The sequence below is a fragment of the Lissotriton helveticus genome, chromosome 7 (genome assembly GCF_964261635.1).
Source record: "Lissotriton helveticus chromosome 7, aLisHel1.1, whole genome shotgun sequence".
NCBI lineage: Eukaryota > Metazoa > Chordata > Amphibia > Caudata > Salamandridae > Lissotriton > Lissotriton helveticus.
In genome coordinates this window covers 1,822,377,034-1,822,390,720 of record NC_136068.1, presented here as the reverse complement: position 1 = coordinate 1,822,390,720, position 13,687 = coordinate 1,822,377,034, and the positions used below count along the sequence as shown (strand labels likewise).

The 13,687-nt window shown below is 46.8% G+C and overlaps 1 protein-coding gene across 1 annotated transcript in view; it reads left to right on the top strand.

The window, feature by feature from the left end:
• LOC144770812 (urokinase plasminogen activator surface receptor-like) overlaps positions 1-13,687 on the top strand; it is a 185,484-nt gene that overhangs the window by 155,036 nt on the left and 16,761 nt on the right. The window contains exons 4-5 of the mRNA XM_078655580.1: positions 5,848-5,982; positions 13,352-13,495. Of these exons, the coding sequence (XP_078511706.1) occupies positions 5,848-5,982; positions 13,352-13,495 (279 nt within the window). The remainder of the gene's footprint in view (positions 1-5,847; positions 5,983-13,351; positions 13,496-13,687) is intronic.

The following is a 13,687-nucleotide window of genomic DNA, read 5'->3' as shown; positions in this document are numbered from 1 at the left end:
AATTTCGGCTCTCGCTGGGGGCGAGGAGTTGGCTGGGGCCATGGGTGCAATTGTGCTCCCTTCGCAGCCTCCAACAAAGAGGAAGTGTGTGCCCTGAGTGGGTTCTAGGGCACCCACCATTTACTGGTGCCTTTGGCCAGAAATAAACCCAGAGAGGGGGCTGTGTGCCCCCACCCAATTTACAATAAAGCCAGGTCTCGGGAGATGGGGTCTCTGGGACAAAAATACGGCCCAGGGATGGGGAGCACCTACCCCCTGCTTCAAAATGTTAGTCTTTCGCGGGGATTTTTTTTATAAGTCCTACCGAGGACTCCCATTGGCTAGATGTTGTAGCACTAGAAAGCGTACAGGGAAAGTTCCATCCTTCGAGTGTTTTGCCGCTTTCTTACTCTGAAGTCCCCAGATGCTGAACACAGATCCCGCTACCTGGAACATGCCCTTGGAGTCCAAAGCAAGGTACAGTGACCCACCCTGGCATACAATAATGTTCTCCAATATGGCGCTCCTATAAATTAGCAGGATCTCCTTGGCGGATTGCATCGTTGCCAGGCAACCCCGTCAGCAGATCATCTGCTCCCTCTCCCCGATACCAACAGTCCAGGTCGGGGGGCGCCACGTTGTGCAGTCCGTGCACCTAATCCAAGAAGTTTTGCCGGCATACGTGGAGCTCCTATATATATATATTATTTTTTTTTCTACCTTTTTATCCCCACTCTCTATCACTTGAAATTATAGTTCATGCTGATTTATCCATCTTAAATGATGGACGGTTGACATATTGTTGGAAATATTGTTATAAATGGACAATCTCATTTAGGAAATAATGCTTCTTGCTTTTTAAGACATTTTGGATTGAGAGTGCCTTACTATAAATTAAGTTGGTATATCTGTCTTCATCACGTGTTGCTTGAAATTGAGTATTTTACTATGATTTATGTTGAAAGGTCAGTTTCACTGACCACCAAAAATGAAAAAAAATTGACTTATTTAAAACAAAAAATAATTGATGCACGCGGTGGTGGTTGTATTAAAGTACGGTAATTATATACTATTTTATATTACAAAAATCAACATTTACTGAAAAAAACCAAAGGTTATATGGATATTATAGTTAGGTTCATGTTTTACCTCTAAAAAACTATAGAAATTAGGTAGTTAATACTATACTGATAGGTATACCTATCTGAACAATCTACAACTCGTACCGTTAAGTAACTTTAGGCCACAAGTTATAGTTTCCTAACAACGTTACTATATCCACCAGTCCACACAATCCGCTGAACTGAATAGGAAATCATTTTCTTTGTCGGAGTGATATGCTTGTAAAATCGGACCTGACTATCGAAGACACCCCCCGTTTGTTTGTATTCATATGTCTTCATTGTCACTTCATGTATAGCACTACAGTAACTAATCACCTAAAGTCACTCAGGATACACCTGAGTGTTGTATTGTTCTTGTTTGTGTAGCTGGTCACTTGACAGCCATATTTAAGCATGTAAAGTAAAAATACTAATCACTGCTGATTAAGAGCCGTGTTTATTTCTGTTCTGTTGGTGTGTTGTTTACAAATATTTCCAGAGTATTGATTACTGTGTATAAATTAGTTGTCCTACCCAACAGAACCACTAACACTCCAGTTCCAGCAGGCGAGAGTTGTCAAAGTGCTCCTGCTTGCTGGAAGGGGAGGTTCCATCTCTTTTCCTGCCCTCAGTCATGCAGGCCAGGAAAGAGGTGAAAGGGTTGATCCTGCACACAGGTAGATGCATTTTCAGCAGCTACCTGTGTGCAGCAGCAATGCTGGCTCCCCCCGGAGGTGGGGAGCTGGCTGGGAGAGGGGCTTTGAGGCTCCCCCCGTGGTCCTTGGGAGGAAGATCAGAAGTGAGCAGAAAAAAAAGTCAAAATTAGATCAGAAACAAGCAGAAAGAGGCAAAGTAAAGGCCAGCAATTATCAGAAAGAGGCAAAATAAAGGTGAGAAACGATCCAAAAGAGGCAGAATATAGGTCAGAAACAAGCAGAAACAGGCAAAATAAAGGTGAGAAACTAGCAGAAACAGGCAAAATAGTGGTCAGAAATCAGCAGGAAGAGGCAAAATAGTGGTGAGAAATGAGGAGAAAGAGGCAAAATGAGGGTAACACACAAGTAAGGGGCAAAATAAAGGTGAGAAACTAGCATAAAGAGGACAACTAAAGGTCAGGCAAGAGTATAAAGAGGCAAAATAATGGTCAGAATAGGCAGAAAGAGGCAAGATAGAGGTGAGAAACATCAGAAATGAGCAGTAAGAGGTAGAATCAAGGGTGGGGAGAGAGGAAATAGGCAAAATAATTGGCAGAACAAGCATTAAGAGGCAACAGAGATGGCAGGAGCAAGCAGAGAAAAGGCAGGAAAACAAGGGGAAAACATGCAGAGGAGGCACAAAACTGAAGGCTGCAAGCAAGCTGGACAGGAGGAACATCACAGGGGGAGCTGGCACGAGGACCTGCTCCTGTGTGCCCCTCTACTTTTTTTGCTGCAAACCACTCATAGACCAACTGGCGCACCCACTGGCAGACCCACTGAGAGACTCACATACCCACTGACAGACACATATACATCAATTCAAGCACTCATTCACCTACTCAGACATACTGAGAGACTTACACACACATTCAGAGACCCACTCAAAGACACACACACCTACTTACACACTCATGCCCCTACTCACAGACCCACTCAGAGACTCACACACTCACTCACTGATCCACTTGGACACTCACGCACCCACTCACAGATCCACACAGACACTCATACACCCACACACAGACCGAATCAGAGACTCTTGCATGCTCTCACAGACCCAATCAAACACTCATGCCCCTACTCACAGACCCACTCAGAGACTCACACACTCACTCACTGATCCACTTGGACACTCACGCACCCACTCACAGATCCACACAGACACTCATACACCCACACACAGACCGAATCAGAGACTCTTGCATGCTCTCACAGACCCAATCAAACACTTATCCACTCACTCACAGACACTCATACACCCACACACAGACCGAATCAGAGACTCTTGCATGCTCTCACAGACCCAATCAGACACTTATCCACTCACTCACAGACACTCATACACCCACTCCATGACCCACTCAGAGAATTACAGACCCACATACAGACCCACTCTGATACTCACACACCCACTCACCTACATATACAGTCACTCACACACCCACCCTCAAAGGTTACAGGTTACAGTTAGGAAGTAAAATCTGAATAAACATTGAAATTCAGTGAAAAAGACCAACGGTTACAGGGATGTTATAGTTAGGAGATACAATTTTTTCAAACGTAGAAATTCACTGAAAAAACAGGTTATAGGCATGTTATAGTTAGGATATAGAGTTAAAAAAACTTAGATATTCACTCAATAAACAAAGGTTACAGCGATGTTATAGTTAGGAAAAAAAATGTTTTAACTTCAAGATGTACTGAGAAAAATAAAGGTTACAGAGACGTTATAGTTAGGCTCAAATTTCACGCATACAAAACAATTAAAATTCAGCAGTTATAGTTACCTAAGTTAACTATACCTTATGCCTGCAATGCATTGCTTATGACCTCACATATTACATCACACATGACACATGGTCAGTGAGATCACTGATGACATCTCAAATGATATAACTGATGACATCATCCAGTGAGTGTTCGTTTTTCGTAAAAGTTTCTGAGAGGTAAAGATATACTACGCTACTGCATAAGTTAAATTACTATTCTTTATTGTTTATATATATATATATATATATATATATATATACATATATATATATATATATATATATATATATATGGATATCTTTATATACATATATATCTATATACACACACATACAAACACACACACAGCAGGCATAGTACCTTTGTAAGTGGAAATAAATATTGAAACTTAGAGTGCAAATTGGTGCATATAAATAAAGTTTTATTTTGTGGCACATGTAAACTGAAGTGCATTTTTTTTAGTTCAAACATCTTCAACTCTAACTCTAATTAAATATGAAACTTTGAGAAAAACGTTATGAAATGTGAAACACTTTAGAAAGCAAATGATAATCAGATTAGAAACTGATGTATAAATCTATAATTTGGTGATTAAAGTTTAACTATCTGAAACCTCTGTGGGACATACCTTTGCAAGGGCATCTGCAGCTTAAGGATCCTGCATCAAATGGGAAGTGCACCTCAGTGGAACATGCACAGTCCACCTCACCCTTCTCCAGCCCTGCCAGGGGAAACAACATTTACATTGTGGATTTTACACTGCGATGCAAACACAACGCGTTCGTTACAACGACTTGCGCTAGATGGCACTCTAGACTAAGGAATAGTACGATTTACTATTCTAACACCTTCCCTAGTGTTGCAAACACTGGAGTTGGAATAGTAAATCATGCTACTCCTAAATCCAGTGCGCCATCTAGCGCAAGTCGTTGTAATGACATGCGTTGTAACAATGTGGTCATTGTAACAACTGCATTGTGACTGCATCGCGGTGTAAAAACCGTTACATAAAGTGTTATTTTCCCCTGCCAGCCTTTCAGTGGCACTGGTGTGTGGGAGCAAGCTTCAGACTATCAGTTATTAGTGACACACAAACAGCCTTCCTTGTTAAAAATATGAGAGAAATATAGAAGCTGTTAATCCCAACATCAGAGCATGACTCCGCCATGAAAACTCAAGCTACTCTTCTCACTCGTCATGAGGACACACACATACCTCCTTGCACTTTGCTCACTATGTGGGAAAAGATTCAAAAAGGGCAGAGCTCTATAGAACAGGTAGAGGGGACCAAGTGATGCAGAGAGCAGAGGGCTCCAACGACACCAGGGGTTATCCCAGACAGTCCAGCTCCAACAGTGGGTTGTGCAAGAGAAAGCTGTGTCAGGGAAGAAGTTCTCTCACCTCACTTCTCAGCATGCCAGGTTAACTGGTCACTAGCTACTAGGGCATGCACAGTTTTGTAAAGAGACACAGACAAACTGACACAGACAGGCAGGCAGACAGACAGACAGCGACAGTGAGTGTTTGGGGGTTTCATTCTCTATACTTTGTGGTTGCTGTAGCCCATATGACCCTGATGTTTGCTTCCATTTTGTTGCATGTCTTCTGTACTATGTTGGTGCATGGAACTGAGCACCAGTATGTACATGCGCAGTGCATTTTCTAATGCTGAGGTCGGATGCAGGAACTCATTACCAACCCGCTGGATCACTGGCGCGGTTCTAGTTCACTGCGAGTGAGGGGTCGTGCTGGACCTGCCTGTTTGCCTGATTTACCCACTGATGGGGACACCTTCCGGGTATGGGCCAGGAGTGAACTACTGGGTGTGTGCAAACCACTCTTGGCACATACCAGGCCAGTGCGGATGTATGACATTACAACACATGCTATTACAACGCATGCCTTTACGACGCACGTTTTACAGCGCAACTTTTACAACGACTTGCGTTGGGGGGGGCGCTGGATAGTGAATAGTTTAATTTACTATTCCACCTCCAGTCCCAGTGGATAGTAGGGAAGGTGTTGGAAACTATTCCCTATCCTAGAGCGCCCCCCAGCGCAAGTCATTGTAAAAGTTGCGTTGTAATGGTTGCATCGTAAAGATACTTCGTTGTAACAGTTGCGTTGTAAAGGGTGTTTACCGGCCAGTGCATGTTCTCAGGGACACGTCGCATGTTGGGTCACGTGCCTTGACTTCTCATCTTCAGTAACTGTCCAATGAAATGACTTGGATGCCTGGTTGATTTGTTGAGTGTTCCACAACCCTTTGCTCACCTGGATCACCTTTCCCTCTGCAGCTGCGAAGGTCACCTCCAACGAGCTGCAGTGCAAGAGCTGCTCCACGCCCTCAGAGTGCCAAACTCCAGGTAGTGTGATCTGCAGGGAGACCAACAACAACTGCATGGATGTGTCGACTCTATCAGTTACCAATGGTAAGGCCCTGGCTGGGAGAAGGAGGGAGACATTGTGTGCTGGGAGGAAGGGAGCAATGCTTGGCACAGGGCTGGAGAGGCATGTTGAAGCCCAAGGTCTGTCCTGGGTCTCTATAAATCCAAACTGTGAACCCTCCTGATCTCTGTTTCTGATGTGTTCTGCACTGATCCCAGTGGGCTGCAGTTGCTCTAATGAGATATATATCCTCAAGGTGTGTAGATGTGAAATTAACAATAGCAAATCTATGCTTTAATTTGACAATTTAGTGGTTGTTGATATCCTGCACTGAACCTTGATGGACTCTAAACCTACACCATGCACTGAAACCTGCTGTTATCTCTTTACTAGTGTTGACTGACCCTGCATTGAAACCTGTGGTTCTCTCTCTCAGGTCATATTGACTCACACAGAAGTGAAACCTGTGGTTCCTCCTAGCATATATTTACCCCATGCAATGAAATCTGTGGTTCTCTTACCTCATATTGGCTCACCCAGCAGTGAAACCTGTGTTTCTTTCTTAGGTCATATTCACTTACACTGCAGTGAAGCCTGTGATTCTCTCCTAGAGTACATTGAACCCCCCCATGAAAAGAAAGCTGTGGTTCTCTTTTAGCTCATAATGAACAGCCCTGCAGTGAAACCTGTGGCCCTCTTACCTCATATTGACACACCTTGCAGCCAAAACTGTGCTTCTCTTAGCTCATATTGGCTCACTCTGCAATGAAACCTGTGGTTCTCCCTTAGCTCATATTGACACACCTTGCAGTCAAACCTATGTTTTTTTGGAGTTTTATGTAGCGCACACTTGACCCGTAGGTATAAGAGTGCTTTACATGAACACCAGTTTCATTATAGATGGACACATTCATGTTTTTTCTGTTTGGCACAGGTAGATTAAGTGATTTGCCCAGACTCACATGAAGTTGAGCGTCCATTGCTGACTTGAACTCAGTTCTCTAGCTTCGAGATTGACCGCTATAGACATTTGGCTACATTCACCCACACATGGCTCTCTCCAACTTTATATAGACTCACCCTGTGGTGAAGTCTGTAGTTTCTTTTAGCTCGTATTGACTCACCATGCAGTAAAACCTGTGGTTCTCTTGTATCTTATATTGACTCACCCTGCAGTGAGACCTGTGGTTCTCTTGTATCTTACATTGACTCATGCTGCAGTGAGGCCTGTGGTTCTCTTGTATCATACATTGACTCACCCTGCAGTGAGACCTGTGGTTCTCTTGTCTCTTACATTGACTCATGCTGCAGTGAGGCCTGTGGTTCTCTTGTATCTTACATTGACTCACCCTGCAGTGAAACCTGTGGTTCTCTTGTATCTTACATTGACTCACCCTGCAGTGAGACCTGTGCTTCTCTTGTATCTTACAATGACTCACCCTGCAGTGAGACCTGTGCTTCTCTTGTATCCTACATTGACTCACCCTGCAGTGAGACCTGTGCTTCTCTTGTATCTTACATTGACTCACGCTGCAGTGAGGCCTGTGGTTCTCTTGTATCTTACATTAACTCACCCTGCAGTGAGTGAGACCTGTGGTTCTCTTGTATCTTACATTGATTAATGCTGCAGTGAGGCCTGTGGTTCTCTTGTATCCTACATTGACTCACCCTGTAGTGAGACCTGTGCTTCTCTTGTATCTTACATTGACTCAGGCTGCAGTGAGGCATGTGGTTCTCTTGTATCTTACATTGACTCACCCTGCAGTGAGGCCTGTGGTTCTCTTGTATCTTACATTGACTCACCCTGCAGTGAGTGAGACCTGTGGTTCTCTTGTATCTTACACTGACTCATGCTGCAGTGAGACCTGTGGTTCTCTTGTATCTTACATTGACTCACCCTGCAGGGAGACCTGTGGTTCTCTTGTATCTTACATTGACTCACCCTGCAGTGAGACCTGTGCTTCTCTTGTATCTTACAATGACTCACCCTGCAGTGAGACCTGTGCTTCTCTTGTATCCTACATTGACTCACCACCTGCAGTGAGACTTGTGCTTCTTTTGTATCTTACATTGACTCACCCTGCAGTGAAACCTGTAGTTCTCTCTTATCTCATATTGACTCACACACAGTGACTACAGTAATTCTATTTTAGCTCATGCTGACTCACCCTGAAGCAAAACCTATGTTTCTCTCGTAGTTCATATTGTCTCACTCGGCAGTGAAACCTTTGGTCCTCTTAATTTATATTGACTCATCCCCTGCAATTAAACCTGTGGTCCTTTCATAGTTCATATTGATTCATTCCCCAGTGAAACCTATGATTCTCTCCTAACTCATACTGACTCACCCTGCAGTGAAACTTGTGTTTCTCTCTCAGCTCATACTGACTCACCAAGCAGTGAATCTTGTGTTTCTCTCTTAGATCATACTAACTCACCCTGCAGTGAAACCTGAGGTTCTCTTTTAGCTCATACTGACTCACCCTGCAGTGAATCTTGTGTTTCTCTCTTAGCTCTTACTGACTCACCCTGCAGTGAATCTTGTGTTTCTCTCTTAGCTCATACTGACTCACCCTGCAGTGAATCTTGTGTTTCTCTCTTAGCTCTTACTGACTCACCCTGCAGTGAAACTTGTGCTTCTCTCTTAGCTCATACTGACTCACCAAGCAGTGACAACAAGGGACTCTCTTAGGTCAAATCAACTCATGTGCAGTGAACCACGTTGGACCTCTCAGATCATAGACTCACACTTCATTAAACACATCGACTCTCTTAGTTCCTACTGACTCATTCCAGAGTGACACCCAGAGGCATATTGACCCCACACATTTGCCAGTGGCCACTCTTCGCTCATTTTCATCCCCACAGTGGTAAACTGCACCCTGGTGGCCTCTTGTAACTCACATTGACTCACTCTGGAGTGGCACCCAGTGGACGATCTGCCTCTTAGCACATATTTACTTATCCCGCTATCGATGGTGTAACAATAGCCCCCACGACGTGGGGGGGGGCCCAAGCTGCATGCTGCCCCCTCTGGCACTGTGCAAGGGGTCCTGCTTGGGTCCAGGTATGGGGGAGACCTCCATGATCTTTGTAGGGGAGCCCCTCAAGTTTTGTTACGCCACTGCCTGCCGTGACCGCTAATGGTCTCTCTTAGCTCATACTGGATAAGCCTCTAGTACCCGAAGGAGTCTATCCTAGCTCACAGCAACACACCATGCAGTGATCAATAGCGGACTCTCTTAGATGAATTTGAGTCTCTCAGCTCATTTTAACTCGCTCTGTAGTGACCTCTACTGGACTCATAGGGATTTGCTCTTTAGGGATGCCTGCTGGGCCACATTAGTCGATATAAGCGTGCATGCAGTGACTACCAGTTGACTTGCATGCAGTGATTGCCAGTTGGTTTGCATGCAGTATCCGCCAGTTGCCACATGCAGTGACTGCCAGTTGAAGTTGACTTGCATGCAGTGACTGCCAGTTGGCTTGCATGCAGTGATTGCCAGTTGGCTTGCATGCACGCAGTGACTGCCAGTTGACTTGCATGCAGTGACCACCAGTTGACTTGCATGCAGTGATTGCCAGTTGGCTTACATGCAGTGACTGCCAGTTGGCTTGCATGCAGTGACCACCAGTTTACTTGCATACAGTGGCTGCCAGCTGGCCTGCATGCAGTGACCACCAGTTGACTTGCATGCAGTGACTGCCAGTTGGTTTGCATGCAGTGACCACCAGTTGACTTGCATGCAGTGACCGCCAGTTGACTTGCATGCAGTGACCACCAGTTGACTTGCATGCAGTGACCACCAGTTGACTTGCATGCAGTGACCGCCAGTTGACTTGCATGCAGTGACCGCCAGTTGACTTGCATGCAGTGACCGCCAGTTGACTTGCATGCAGTGACCGGCAGTTGGCTTGCATGCAGTGATTGCCAGTTGGCTTGCATGCAGTGACCACCAGTTTACTTGCATTCAGTGGCTGCCAGCTGGCCTGCATGCAGTGACCACCAGTTGACTTGCATGCAGTGACTGCCAGTTGGCTTGCATGCAGTGACTGCCAGTTGGCTTGCATGCAGTGACTGGCAGTTGGCTTGCATGCAGTATCCGCAAGTTGGCTTGCATGCAGTGACTGCCAGTTGAAGTTGACTTGCATGCAGTGATTGCCAGTTGGTTTGCATGCAGTATCCGCCAGTTGGCTTGCATGCAGTGACTGCCAGTTGACTTGCATGCAGTGACTGCCAGTTAGCTTGCATGCAGGGATTGCCAGTTGGCTTGCAAGCAGTGACTGCCAGTTGACTTGCATGCAGTGACCGGCAGTTGGCTTGCATGCAGTGATTGCAAGTTGGCTTGCATGCAGTGACCACCAGTTTACTTGCATTCAGTGGCTGCCAGCTGGCCTGCATGCAGTGACTCCCAGTTGGCTTGCATGCAGTGACCACCAGTTGACTTGCATGCAGTGACTGCCAGTTGGCTTGCATGCAGTGACTGGCAGTTGGCTTGCATGCAGTGACTGGCAGTTGGCTTGCATGCAGTATCCGCAAGTTGGCTTGCATGCAGTGACTGCCAGTTGAAGTTGACTTGCATGCAGTGATTGCCAGTTGGTTTGCATGCAGTGACTGACAGTTGGCTTGCATGCAGTGATTGCCAGTTGGCTTGCATGCAGTGACTGCCAGTTGACTTGCATGCAGTGACCACCAGTTGACTTGCATGCAGTGATTGCCATTTGGCTTGCATGCAGTATCCGCCAGTTGGCTTGCATGCAGTGACTGCCAGATGGCTTGTATGCAGTGGCTGCCAGTTGCTTGCATGCAGTGACCGCCAGTTGACTTGCATGCAGTGACCACCAGTTGACTTGCATGCAGTGACCACCAGTTGACTTGCATGCAGTGACCGCCAGTTGACTTGCATGCAGTGACCGCCAGTTGACTTGCATGCAGTGACCGGCAGTTGGCTTGCATGCAGTGACCGGCAGTTGGCTTGCATGCAGTGATTGCCAGTTGGCTTGCATGCAGTGACCACCAGTTTACTTGCATTCAGTGGCTGCCAGCTGGCCTGCATGCAGTGACCACCAGTTGACTTGCATGCAGTGACCACCAGTTGACTTGAATGCAGTGACTGCCAGTTGGCTTGCATGCAGTGACTGCCAGTTGGCTTGCATGCAGTGACTGGCAGATGGCTTGCATGCAGTATCCGCAAGTTGGCTTGCATGCAGTGACTGCCAGTTGAAGTTGACTTGCATGCAGTGATTGCCAGTTGGTTTGCATGCAGTATCCGCCAGTTGGCTTGCATGCAGTGACTGCCAGTTGACTTGCATGCAGTGACTGCCAGTTGGCTTGCATGCAGGGATTGCCAGTTGGCTTGCAAGCAGTGACTGCCAGTTGACTTGCATGCAGTGACCGGCAGTTGGCTTGCATGCAGTGATTGCAAGTTGGCTTGCATGCAGTGACCACCAGTTTAGTTGCATTCAGTGGCTGCCAGCTGGCCTGCATGCAGTGACTCCCAGTTGGCTTGCATGCAGTGACCACCAGTTGACTTGCATGCAGTGACTGCCAGTTGGCTTGCATGCAGTGACTGCCAGTTGGCTTGCATGCAGTGACTGGCAGTTGGCTTGCATGCAGTATCCGCAAGTTGGCTTGCATGCAGTGACTGCCAGTTGAAGTTGACTTGCATGCAGTGATTGCCAGTTGGTTTGCATGCAGTGACTGACAGTTGGCTTGCATGCAGTGATTGCCAGTTGGCTTGCATGCAGTGACTGCCAGTTGACTTGCATGCAGTGACCACCAGTTGACTTGCATGCAGTGATTGCCATTTGGCTTGCATGCAGTATCCGCCAGTTGGCTTGCATGCAGTGACTGCCAGATGGCTTGTATGCAGTGGCTGCCAGTTGCTTGCATGCAGTGACCACCAGTTTACTTGCATGCAGTGACTGCCAGTTGAAGTTGACTTGCATGCAGTGACTGCCAGTTGAAGTTGACTTGCATGCAGTGACTGCCAGTTGAAGTTGACTTGCATGCAGTATCTGCGAGTTGGCTTGTATGCAGTGACTGCCAGTTGGCTTGCATGCAGTGACCACCAGTTTACTTGCATGCAGTGACTGCCAGTTGAAGTTGACTTGCATGCAGTGACTGCCAGTTGAAGTTGACTTGCATGCAGTATCCGCCAGTTGGCCTGCATGCAGTGACTGCCAGTTGAAGTTGACTTGCATGCAATGACTGCCAGTTGGCTTGCATGCAGTGACCACCAGTTGACTTGCATGCAGTGACTGCCAGTTGGCTTTCATGCAGTGATTGCCAGTTGGCTTGCATGCAGTGACTGGCAGTTGGCTTGCATGCAGTGACCGCCAGTTGGCTTGCATGCAGTGACTGCCAGTTGGCTTTCATGCAGTGATTGCCAGTTGGCTTGCATGTAGTGACTGCCAGTTGGCTTTCATGCAGTGATTGCCAGTTGGCTTGCATGCAGTGACTGCCAGTTGGCTTGCATGCAGTGATTGACAGTTGGCTTGCATACAGTGATTGCCAGTTGGCTTGCATGCAGTGACCACCAGTTGACTTGCATGCAGTAACCGCCAGTTGACTTGCATGCAGTGACCACCAGTTGACTTGCATGCAGTGACCACCAGTTGACTTGCATGCAGTGACCGCCAGTTGACTTGCATGCAGTGAACGCCAGTTGACTTGCATGCAGTGACCGCCAGTTGACTTGCATGCAGTGACCGCCAGTTGACTTGCATGCAGTGACCGCCAGTTGGCTTGCATGCAGTGACTGCCAGTTGACTTACATGCAGTGACTGCCAGTCGACTTGCATGCAGTGACTGCCAGTTGACTTGCATGCAGTGACCGCCAGTTGATTAGCATGCAGTGTCTGCCAGTTGACTTGCATGCAGTGACTGCCAGTTGGCTTGCATGCAGTGATCACCAGTGGCTGTCTTAGCTCATTATATGACTCGTCACTAGCATGTAGCTGGTGTCTGACCCTGAGGTGACTCCTGGCGGTCTCTCTCTGAAAATGTTTTGACTCACTCTTTAGCGACCCCTAGAGGATGCTCTCAGCTCATTAAGAATTGCTCTTTAGTGACACCTACTGGACTGCATGTGCTGATATTGACTTGCATGCAGTGGCATCCAGCTGGCTGTTGTAGCTCTTCTTCCTTCATCTCCAGCTGGGTAGCTGACCCGACATTGGCCCCATTGACTCACTCTATAGGGACCTCTAGTGGCCCGCACTAGCTGATACTGACTTGCATGCAGTGGCCTTCATTTGATTGGCTGACCTTGCGGTGACCCCTAGTGACCTCTCCCAGCATACATTGTTTATTGCTGACCAAGACTGTAGACACTCATGCAGGAGTGAGCTCCATTCTAGGGCCTGCCCCGACCATATCTGCAATGTGATTTCTCAATTTCTTCATTTCAGCGACTATGACCAGTACCTACACCAAGGGCTGCGGTTCGGGGGATTCTTGCGGAAAGCTCATGGCCTACGACACCGGGGTTACCCAGCAGTACTCCCTGATCAGCTGCTGCGCCAACAACAACTGCAACGTCAAGCTTTTTAACGGTAGGATGGTCTCTCATGTGGGGCAGGAAAGATGTGTTTATAGGTGCCAATTTATTTATTCTCCTGGCAGAACTGGATAGAAGTCTAGGATTTTGTCCTTAGTTTGTCACAATGCCAACTCATGGACTTTATGGCTAACTCTGTCTTAGGCGAGTATTCTACCACAAAGATTGTTTGCAGGAATAGTCTGTG